Source organism: Talaromyces rugulosus, chromosome V, assembly GCF_013368755.1.
Source record: "Talaromyces rugulosus chromosome V, complete sequence".
NCBI lineage: Eukaryota > Fungi > Ascomycota > Eurotiomycetes > Eurotiales > Trichocomaceae > Talaromyces > Talaromyces rugulosus.
Window position 1 is genome coordinate 3,381,583 of NC_049565.1, and position 11,259 is coordinate 3,392,841.

The window sequence follows — 11,259 nt, forward strand, 5'->3', positions numbered from 1 at the left end:
GTTGCAAAACCAGTGCGCGCCTTTACTCACTTCAATTGTTTCTCAACCCCTGTAGCCAAGATTGCGCTAGACCATATTTGTGAATTAATCCGAGCCCCTGTCTCAGGTTTTGGTAATGAAACGGTACGGGAAATTTTATGACTCAGAATAGCAGATTCTGTGTATTCGTAATACAGACGTTATCTCACGTGAGTTAGCTTCCACCTGCGGGAGATCCTCCCGGAGATCCTTGTAACCTTGATCATCCATCCTACTTGATGGAGAACTATTCCTAAAGCCAAATGGCTCCACCACTAGCACCATCAACCCGAGAGTTTATACAAGATATGATTATGAGTAATGAACTCACTACGTCCCAGATTGCTGGAGCTGCCGAATGCGATCCAAGTACAATCAGAAGACATCGCTCCAATTTACGCCTATATGGTAGCGTGACATCGCCTCCAAATAACGGCGGGCGCCCACGCCGTCTTACACCAGTAATGGTCAAGGCGCTTTGTGACCACCTTCTTGAAAAGCCTCAGTTATACCTAGATGAGATGGCAATTTTTGTATGGGACGAATTTCGCGTACAAGTGAAGAAAGACATTATTAGTCGTGCTCTAAAACGTGCGGGCTGGTCCAAAAAGACAACCAAACAGAAAGCTAGCCAAAGAAATCTTGATTTACGGGACACATATATGCACTTCATATCTGATTTTCGATCATATCACCTAGTATATGTGGATGAATCGGGATGTGATAAGAGGGTTGGCTTTAGGAGAACAGGGTGGTCACCTCTGGGCATAGCGCCATCTCAGGTAACCAAATTTCGTCGTGATCAACGTTACCAAATCCTGCCAGCATATGCTCAGGATGGAGTTATCATGTCACGTGTCTTTAAAGGCTCCACTGACGCCTCATTCTTCGAAGACTTTATTGAAGAGCTACTTCATCATTGTGGTAAATGGCCAGAGCCAAAGTCTGTTCTTGTTATGGACAATGCTTCTTTTCACCATTCTGAAAAAATTGAAGCGATGTGTTCAAAAGCTGGTGTCAAGCTTGTATATTTACCGCCATACTCTCCAGATTTAAATCCAATTGAGGAGTTCTTTGCTGAGTTGAAAGCCTTTATACGACGTCACTGGCAATCGTATGAGGATAACCCTGATCAAGGATTTAATAACTTTCTTGGGTGGTGTGTTGAAAAAGTGGGTGCAAGGAAGCAGAGTGCAAAGGGACATTTTCGAAATGCGGGCATTGACATAGAACAACAGCCAAGTTCTGTGGTTGAGGGCAGATAGATGCCACAGTATATGCAGCGATAATTTCAGTACGCTACCAGCTTGTGCTTTTCTAAGCTTTTTTTGTTTCTATTTTTGGTTACAATAGAGTGATTGGAGGGTTTGGTGATTGGGCAGCCTTGCTTTTGCTTTTATCCTGGGATACGTATAGTACAAAGCGGGGTAATCCGGACTGAATATTCATTGTGTTAAGACCGATTCCACAGTCCAAAACATTAAGTTAAATATTGTAGGTCAACTTGATATATAACGACCCAGATGCCGAGGTGTGAGTTCTGTAGCCGGTCGTTCGGCAGCCAGGAAGCTCTCGATCAACATACCCAGAACTCGCCTGCTCATGCACCATCGTACGACTGCGAGCTCTGCAACCGATCATTCGGCAGCCAGGAAGCTCTCGATCAACATACCCAGAACTCGCCTGCTCATGCACCATCGTACGACTGCGAGCTCTGCAACCGATCATTCGGCAGCCAGGAAGCTCTCGATCAACATACCCAGAACTCGCCTGCTCATGCACCATCGTACGACTGCGAGCTCTGCAACCGATCATTCGGCAGCCAGGAAGCTCTCAATCAACATACCCAGAACTCGCCTGCTCATGCACCATCGTACGACTGCGAGCTCTGCAACCGATCATTCAGCACCCAGGAAGCTCTCGATCAACATACCCAGAACTCGCCTGCTCATGCACCATCGTACGACTGCGATCTCTGCAACCGATCATTCAGCACCCAGGAAGCTCTCGATCAACATACCCAGGATTCGCCTGCACATTTCCAACTGCCCGAAACTCCGTTAAACACATTTTTCCAGTCATTTTCGGATTTTACCTTTGACCCAGATATTCCACCAAATGAATCGTATTTAGCTTTGCAAAGATTCTATGGCTGGCATAGAGGCGACGAGGAATCTAACCAGGCTTGGAACAATTTCCAGAGAGCTCTGATTGAAGAGTTCAAGCTCTGGTTCGGGGCAGAGGACGACCTTGGCTCTTGGCATTCCCTTTGCCGCGCACTAAGGATTGAACCGTTACCACGAACTTGTCTAGATTGTGAGAAGGTAATTCATGGTGTCTATACTTTGCCACAGCTACGAATATTAACATCATATGATAGGCTGTTAGAGGACTGTATGTTAATATCGTTGACCTGATTGCTTGGGCTCGCAATGGGGGAGGTGAGGATCAGGTTAGGCTCTTCCATAGTTTGGAGGAGCTGCGTGAATATACAAAAAGGACGCGCAAAATCTTCCGCAATAATCTTGATGAAACAGGAAATAGCAATGTAGTCCTGAGGCATTTGCTTCGATTCATCTTTCAGGGAAATTGACGTCAGCGTCTAAATAGGACACTATAGGGCTGAACAAAACTAACGAAAGGGTACAGTAAACAAAAATACAAGAACTCGCACAGCCCTATTCTTTCTTTACACTCAAAATGCTGAATTGATCTGATAATTCACTGCTCTCCTGAGAATGTAGTATCTTTTCAACCTGGAACTTTAGATTCTCGGGCCTAAGGCCTTGATCCAGCGCCTTGCGTATCTCTCTTCGCCATATTTCAGCATACGTGTCTTTCCAATCCTCAATGAAAGCTTCCGCCTGAGCTCGCGTTCTAAAAGCCTTATGACAAGATCCGGGAAAAACGTTTACTTTTGATTCCGCACCAGCTTCTTTGCTAGTCTTTGTCAGTAAAATACAGACACGCCGGAGGATGCGCACGAACTGGTAGTCTTCATAAATTCCAGGATTTCTACCATAGGCTACGGCATAGAATGCCTGGTTGCCTGGTAATGGTGCAGTCTCACCTGCTCCCTCCTTGAAAACCTCCTTAGGCCCTATGATTCCACGTCTTTTCATAGAGTCTCGAGCTTCTTCAAGAGTTGGGAAAGCGCCGTGATCTGCATCGCATTCAGTCACTCGTGGATGTGCGTCGCCCCTTTACATCGCGTTAATCTCCCAACTGATATGGCATTTAGGCAGAATATACCAAGATGAAAAGATGGTTGGCTCATCAACGCGGCCTTTGTAAACGGCATAATATTCGTTCTTCGACTTGTTCTTTTTCTTCTGGGCTTTAGATTTCATCCTGTGAAGCTAGCAAGAATAAAATCTCTAAGGCACAAATATACTGTAACCTTTTAGACCGATTGGCAGCTTTTTGGTGATACGTCTGGGTCACAAGCACGCCGAGGGGTGGGGGAAGTCGAGCGGTCCACAATTTAAAATCGTACCCACTGACTAAGATTTACATTCACGAGCCCCGCTGCCGTCCGTGACACTGCGCTCGACAGACCACGTGACCTATTATCATTCATGTCTTTCAATCTGGTTTTTTAGACGGCTTACATAAGCTACCCAGATGGGAATTAAGTTAACGTAGTTAACTCAACAGATTCTTAATAAATCGGACCTTCAGCCGGCCCAAGGATTATCCAGAACCCGATACACCAGTTGGGTGTGGGTGTGATCGAAAAGCCTTCATGCATCGCATGCACCGCAAGTCCAACCACGGCAGGCGAGCCCACAATTTGTGTGACGTGACCTCTACAGGCTGGATCCCAAGGTCGGATTACGCATTGCCTTTCAGCTGACAGTTAGCCCAGGTTGAGCTCGTTGAGCCTACATTCGCAGCCTCAGTTACGCACATCTCCATACCTTGCACAAGACTACGCCAAGTCATAATCTACCGTGCGTTAAAAGGTATGATTTTGGTTCTATGCAAATGGTCAGTAGCGGGGTTCAGCCTCCCTCTATATGGCCGCTTTTGAACCTTTCGCTTGATCCTTACAACCTCGGATTCTCACCGCTGAAATATTTTCAATGACGATTCCCCGCCACGGAAAGGGCCGCGGCAAGATTTGCAGTAGCTCTGCCATCATTCTTTGCAACCTCATCCATGATTACCCCATGAAGCGCAATATTTCGCGCGGCGCTCCCGTCCTCGCCGACAAAAACCGACCACCTTCTCGCTAGTCGTGCTCGTGCCTCGGGGGAGGAGTCTAGATCAAGAACTTTGAGCAAGTTGACGACTGAATTCCTCCAGTCCAGCCGTCGGTTCATACTTTCCACTTTCTCGTCCAGTCGGAGATTCAAGGCTGCACGTGACATTCTTACCCGCGCCTGTGGGATTACGGTCGGTCTTGGTGCTGCTTTTCAATGTGAGGTCAGATACGATATTCTCTATAATCCGCGGGGAAGGATGGGGTAGCCCACCAGTCTCCGCTCGTAGCGGACTTAGACACAGTAAGAGTTCTTTGGCATACGCTGCCGCCGTCGCAGCCGCATAAAATTGCCAGTCATCGTTCTTTTCGACATCAGCGAAGTCACTCACTCCCCGAATAACGGCCACTCGCAAGCGATTCATTATTCCTGCAGCTTCCATCTCGATCGCGATAGGGTTATTTGCTTGCGCCATTTCATCGCGAAGGGCTGCCGACTTCACAACGCGGTTTCCGGACAGAATACACCCGTAATGCACAACTGGCTTATCGCCAGATGGCCGTGTGTCATGTGGAGAGAAACTAGTCGGTGGTGGCGTCGAAGGCCGCTGGAAAGATGTGTTTCCAAGTTTATCGACGTGAGCCCAGAACAAGTCTAGTGGTAGACCCTCGCCAGTTATACCAGTAGCAGAGTTGAGCGTGCCCTGAGAGCCGAAATGGCAGATCTCAGCGCAGGGTGTGTCGCGTCCTGCCATTGCTTTAATCGTATCCGTTCTGGCTCAATATTAACCAGGTCATATCCAATGACCCCAGAGCTGTCACCCGTCGGTACCGCGACAACGACGTCGCCAAGTCTAATGTCATTCGCCGCCGAGGGAATACCCGCCGCGACACCGATAAGCATTCCAGTTTCCAGGTGAGGGAAGTCGCGCTTGACTTCTGTGGCTATGCTAGCAGCAACACCAATGCCAATTTCGCCCTGGGGAAACCCAACAATTACGACGTTGTGCTGCCCGACCCGACCGAGGTGGTACTGGACTGTCTGGCCAGGAAATCGTCGAGGGACGCCATGGTACTCGTCGAGCATGAACAGGGCCGCTCCAGCCTCGAAGTAGAGAGGACACAGCCATGCGACGGTGTAATCATTAATGTCTAACATCGGTGAATTTATATGTGCGACCGCTGATATGCGGTCCTCTGCCGTCGTAATCGAAACTGCCAATATGATGAACAGAGTATGGGTGGTGAGCGGTTTGTTTATAGCCCGTCAGAACCCAGCTCTTTCTGCTTTTGTGCCTGGTACCGATTATCGGGGGATTTTTTACTCAGCAGCAAACCGTCTAGTGGTGTGTCTGCCTTGCGCCCAGGTGCCATTTGAGCTGACTCGTGATACTGTTATGTGATGCACAGCGACTTGTCCCCAACTGGTTGGTCAACGAATACGACGCTTGCAGCCCGACCAAATGTTATCGGGTCATATCATTTGCTGACGCGCTCCTTCTCTCTCGCATTGTGCAGTTGTGGCTGAATCTGTTCTCGCGGCTACAGCCTCGTCCAAGACACTGACCAATGCCTGAGAGCGGCAAACCACCATAATCATTATTAACCGGAAGCTCCCGGATTACGTAGACAGGAAAAAAAGTCATGGGTTTGAGGCTCACTGATCGATTACCCGGCTCGATTCGCCTCTCCGTAGCCCGTAGTTTTCAATATAAAACGTTATCTTTCCAGCCAGGAAAAACAATATCGAACAGGAATATTAACTCACCACACATAATCGTGGAATCAGGCCGGCCCTGACACTATCTAACTCTCCAAGGATATACGAAGCATCATGGCATCAAACAACCCGGAAGCCACCTCCAGGACACAAAGATGCCTCCAGTCGATAAAACGTCACACCGACCCTCCGGCCCTAGCTGTTTTTATGCTTGGAAAGGAGGGGGTAGGAAAGTCATCAATTACGGAGAAAAGTGCAGGAGTTACCGGTCTCTCAGGTTATGACAGAGGTACTTCTATTCTACTCCACTCCTCAATGACTGTATGATCTAACCACCTGCCATTTTTCTCCCCAGGCACAGAAACATGTCAGATAGTAGACACAGAGATTAACGGAACCACGTATTTCATCGTCGATACCCCCGGGTTTCACGACGAGGAGAGTCAATGGCGCATCTTCTGCGACATTGCCAACATCTTTGACCAAATCCGTGGTCATGCAATCATCGCGGGAATCCTGTTCCTTACCCCAATTAATGCGTTCATGCGACAGCCTGATACCCTCGACCGGCGGCTATATACATGGCTCACTGAGCTATGTGGTGAGGCTTTCTTTCCGCACCTGACCTTTGTCACTACCTTCTGGGAAGGTCAGGTGGACAAGTATAACCAGCGACTTAGGAGCCGGAAGCAGGCAGAATGGGCCTGGTTTGTGAATCGAGGAGTGAAGACGTATCAGTTTGGAAAGAAGTACGTGGATGGAAACGAAACGGACGAGCTTCTTCGGTGGGATGTCGATACAGATGAACTGAGCAACCATGCGAGGGAGCTGATCATCCGGCGTTGCTGCAATCGGTCGTCCGCTGTCACCCCCTTATTTCTACAGGAGCTGAACGGGGGAGTGCACCGCGATGCCACATCAGCTGCCCAGGTTTTTCCACCAGCCTCTTCTCATTCAACAACCAACTCAGCGAATAGCTCGTCCACTGGTGCCGACCGTGAATCGCAGCAAGAGAATACAAACACCCGAGGCACCTCAACGGCGACAGCTAATCAGGCTGCCGCCGAGGAAGAATGGTGGGGGTGACGAGCCTTTTTCTGGCGCACAACTTGATCGGCCTTCTCTTTTATTTGTTGCCAGTATGAAGAAGGCTTCAAAACCAGATCTTGTTCAGTATCTTTGGCTAGAACACGGTTGTTCAGAAGTACCCTCCACTCAATCAGGTAGTTTATACATGTTGGCCCATCGTCATCATATGGGGTACTACCGCTTCTAACCGAGTCGTAGAAACCTAAAAAGCCCGGTCGAGGCAATGAGGTTGAACGTTCAGCGTGGCTCGGGGATGGAAAATAAACAGACGGCGTATGACGATCGAAGTTACCCGGGGTGGGGGCATACAACGAGGTCTGTTCCCAGGGTTCTGCTTGGGGAGCAATCCCATTATCAGAAACAGAGCCACTTTCCTCAAGGCAATAGATGCCGCTGAGGAGCCTATTGTTTCATACGTCTGGCATTAGTACAGCTCTCATTGAATTACCAGGATGGGGAAGGTGGCGCCAACAAGCTGAGAAGAATAATGAACAGAGTCATCATTATTGGTGCTCCTCGTAGTTGCGTCCTGCACAACCTTAAATTAGAGGCTCTATTGCCAACGTAAGATGGCAGGGCGGGAATACGAGCGCAACCAGGATGTTGTTGACAGATTGCCAGATCTGCCACCGCCCCTGGTTAGCATGGAAGGTTCCAGCAAAGAAACCATGGACCGTCCTTCTACATTGTATTGAGATTTTCGAGTGATGTCATGTTTTTTCTATGGTAAATTACCGTACCGTGAAAATTTTGGAATATTATTATTCCGGAGCTTTCCCTTATATGGGTTAGGGTGAAACATGTTTAAGAAACGAACTGAGTAAAAGCGCGCACTGGTTTTGCAACCAGGTGTATTATAAAATACCACTCTATTTGTGTTTGACGTAGCTTCAGGCAACAGCCTGGGCTGTGGGGCAAAAAAAAAGAGAGATGTGTGTAAAACACTGAAGGAGGTTTCAAACTTCTCTGTACTTGGCAACTTTCCCATATTCGTTGTGACAAATCGTGGTGACTCGTGGTGTTTTTTTTTATTTTTTTATTTTTTTTTAAATTACTGTAAGAATGAACAATTACTAGTGCATCATAATCAAACTGTGCCAAAAATGAAGATGTAGTAATCTTCTATATAATATTGAGGCAATAATCGGTGTCATCTTGTACGATAGTAGCGTGTCATAACGTTTTTAGAGAGAAATAATCACAGGTTTAGGGACCGCATTTAATCTAATGTTCATGTTCCTCTATTTTCCAACCTAAGACTTACATATCAAAAGCACAGATATATTGATATTTTGGAAACAACGCTAGACAGTCATAATACTCTGTTTTGTATAATCATGGTGGCAAATCATGTTGCATCGGTCAATTGAATCATATTATCAAGTTACTTATTTTCTCACACATCCTGGCTTTATGATGGGCACCGCCCACTTGAAGTATGATAAATTATCAACTGTATATTTTTCTTTCTGTATACAGTACATTCAAACTTCAATAGCCTACTGACTATTGTCTCTGTTAGGACGAAGTACTTCATGACCGCGACGCCAAGAGTTCCTAAACGGCCCTGCCGAACGTGCGCGAAGATAAAAAAAGTTTATTGTATTACGGCTCAGAGAACAAGGTGGATGAAAGCAAAACGACAAGCCACTTGTGTTAAAAAAAAATACAAGATTGTCCAAAGCTTTGCAGTCAATAGATTGGATGTCCTCTTCTCTTTACAAAGCCGAAATTGTTGAAATACTGTACGTCGTGAGAAGTGCCAAAATTTTACATAGGTTAAACGTGTATATTTTAATTGAATCGTGATTTACAAATACACTCGGAGGCAAAACCGGTGTCGGGGTCTTACACTCTTTCAATTGTTTCGCAAAGTCTAGGCCAAGAACGGCTAAACCACTTGTAGACCAAGTCCGAAACGACTCTGGTTCGCGGTAATACGTACGGTATTGTACCAGACAGATATACACAAAGTTTTATATTTAGGTTCTGACTGGAAAACTATCTAAACCCTTTGGCAAATGTTCTTTATTAGGCGTTTCTAGATTAACACAAGCCCAAACTTAATAACTCAGGGGGTTGACTATCTCCAAGAGCACTAGATTGGCATATTATATAGTATTATCGGCCGCTGATACATTGACATCTAACTTCTCCATTGGCCAACTAGTTAATGTCGTTGAAGACGATAAAGTATAGGGATGTTCGGCGCCTAAAATCCTCCTCTGTAGCTGTACACAATACTTCATTAAGTTAAGGACTTCCACGCCGCGACCCTGCTGTTTCCACGTGAGGGCGAGGTTGTTCATACTAGTCAGCGTGGAAGGATGGAGATCATTCAGTGTTAGCTTCAACACAAGGAGTGGAAGGGGAGAGTTGATGCTGACAAGCTGAGAAGGATGATAAACAGGGTCATTTCTTGGTGCTCTATTAAATTGTCATAGCCCACAAATAAGCACCTAAAGTTGGGTTGGACAGAGGAAGGGAGGGTAACTACTCTGTATTGACACACCAGTCACATCTGCCAGGCATGGAACCTTCCAGGGAACATGATCTCAAATACTGAGGCCGTACAAGTTGACATCATCTCATTTTGCAGTCTTGCACTGTTTCAGTAAATATCTAACTTACATCGGAGACTTGACCCAACATAGTTTGGCTCATCGTGACATTAAGGATTGAGACAGGATCCAGGGGTTATAGATGCGTGCACTGCATCTGCACCAGGTATAACGAAGATTCACCGTCATAATCACCTTTTAGTTGTTTTTTCCATTTGCATTCCAACTGATAGTACCCGTGCTGTAACCAACTTGAATGCCACTATTGTTACCTAAAAATTACTACGCTATATGTGTTGCCACTACCTTGACCTAATAATTTAGAGCGTAATTGCGATGACACTACTCCAGAGGCAGCTTGGTCAGCCTCTAGGAAGCGTGACTGCTCTTCAATCTCTCTCATTGCGAGAGTTCGTTGAGCGCCACCATCTTCTTCGCCTCTCCTCCTGAAGCTCTTCCTTGCGCTTCAGGGTTTCAGTTTGCTGTTTCTTTGTAAGATCAATATGCTCCTGGATAGCTTTCCCCAGGTTTTATAATTGGCTATTCAACTCCCGATCCGTCTTAGAGGCGAATTCTGAGCGAAACTGAATAAGTCTTCAGAGTATTAGTACAGTATATTAGGAAGATATTTAGTAATGGTTCCTTACAGCTGGGTGCTTTCGATAGCTAACTGAACGATAATCTGGCACGATTGAATTTGTAGTCTGAATGTACGGATTTTTTCTTTGTTCCATACGCCGACCGAAAGGCGATCTCTAAGAGAAAGCTTTGTACTGCTGGAATGTTTTGTCCATTACTGAAGTTTCTTGCTAAAATCAGCACACACCTGACCACATTTGTTCACAACATCCGCAACACCAGTCTTCTCAAGATCTGATTTGGCCTCGGCACAAGTCCCGCTATCGGAAATTTTAATTTCTTCGAGAGCAGCTAGCGGACGCTGGATAGCTTCCAGGGTTGAAGCGATATCTTGGACGACTTCTTTAGCTTCTGCGAGGCTACCAATCAAATCACGAAGGTGATTGATACTGAAAATAGCGGACTCGGTAATTCTAAGGGCACCGATAGCGATGCTGAACGGATCCATGTGTTCTGGACTCATGTGATCAAATAAAAGATGCTTAAGACCTTACCGTAAAGCAGGAGGACGTCGGATTGACGGGTACCAGTAGAAAACAGGTCAGTCTATTGTTTTGGGGGGGGTAGGGCCTGTAAATTTATGCGGCACGGAAGTTGGGCACTTCCGCATCAAGAGCAGCCAACGGTAGCCCGGAAGATGCAAGTGCGGCGCTGGGCCATCGTGCCTAACCATCCCGCTGGCCACCATATTTCGAAGTGTCATTGGCAGAACTATAAATAGAACACTTGTGTCCATTTCATTTAAGAGGGAGATCATCCCGATCCGAGATGCCGCTGCGTTTGGCTTGAATTCGAGATAAAACAAGACTTTAAAATGATCACAAGTCGCTATGGCTCATCCTGTGTATCATGCTACCTTCTTAGATTCGGATAACCGAGGAGTACAAGTTGGCTATAACGCTGGGAACGTCGAGACCCATCATCATTTTCACGCAGGCAAGTCACTGGTTTCTCCAGTAGAGGGCCCCTAGAAGAACTTGCTGATAGCATCCTGGTTGCGCAGAGCGTCCAGAGACTCCTCCCAATCC

General features: G+C 46.6%; 4 protein-coding genes across 4 annotated transcripts; 1 reads left to right on the plus strand and 3 right to left on the minus strand.

Moving 5' to 3' along the window:
- Nucleotides 1–1,541: 1,541 nt before the first annotated feature.
- On the plus strand, nucleotides 1,542–2,611 carry TRUGW13939_09710 (uncharacterized protein; the record flags this gene model as incomplete). The annotated part of the gene is made up of 2 exons (XM_035492830.1): nucleotides 1,542–2,342; nucleotides 2,399–2,611. The coding sequence occupies 2 exons, from the start codon at nucleotides 1,542–1,544 to the stop codon at nucleotides 2,609–2,611; spliced, it is 1,014 nt and encodes a 337-aa protein (XP_035348723.1).
- An 85-nt stretch (nucleotides 2,612–2,696) lies between these two features.
- Nucleotides 2,697–3,368, minus strand: TRUGW13939_09711 (uncharacterized protein; the record flags this gene model as incomplete). The annotated part of the gene is made up of 2 exons (XM_035492831.1): nucleotides 2,697–3,219; nucleotides 3,271–3,368. The coding sequence occupies 2 exons, from the start codon at nucleotides 3,366–3,368 to the stop codon at nucleotides 2,697–2,699; spliced, it is 621 nt and encodes a 206-aa protein (XP_035348724.1).
- A 732-nt stretch (nucleotides 3,369–4,100) lies between these two features.
- On the minus strand, nucleotides 4,101–5,596 carry TRUGW13939_09712 (uncharacterized protein; the record flags this gene model as incomplete). The annotated part of the gene is made up of 4 exons (XM_035492832.1): nucleotides 4,101–4,312; nucleotides 4,398–4,830; nucleotides 4,905–5,437; nucleotides 5,560–5,596. The coding sequence occupies 4 exons, from the start codon at nucleotides 5,594–5,596 to the stop codon at nucleotides 4,101–4,103; spliced, it is 1,215 nt and encodes a 404-aa protein (XP_035348725.1).
- Nucleotides 5,597–10,385: 4,789 nt separating this feature from the next.
- Nucleotides 10,386–10,679, minus strand: TRUGW13939_09713 (uncharacterized protein; the record flags this gene model as incomplete). The annotated part of the gene is made up of 1 exon (XM_035492833.1): nucleotides 10,386–10,679. One exon carries the CDS (start codon nucleotides 10,677–10,679, stop codon nucleotides 10,386–10,388), a length of 294 nt encoding a protein of 97 aa, XP_035348726.1.
- Nucleotides 10,680–11,259: the final 580 nt, after the last annotated feature.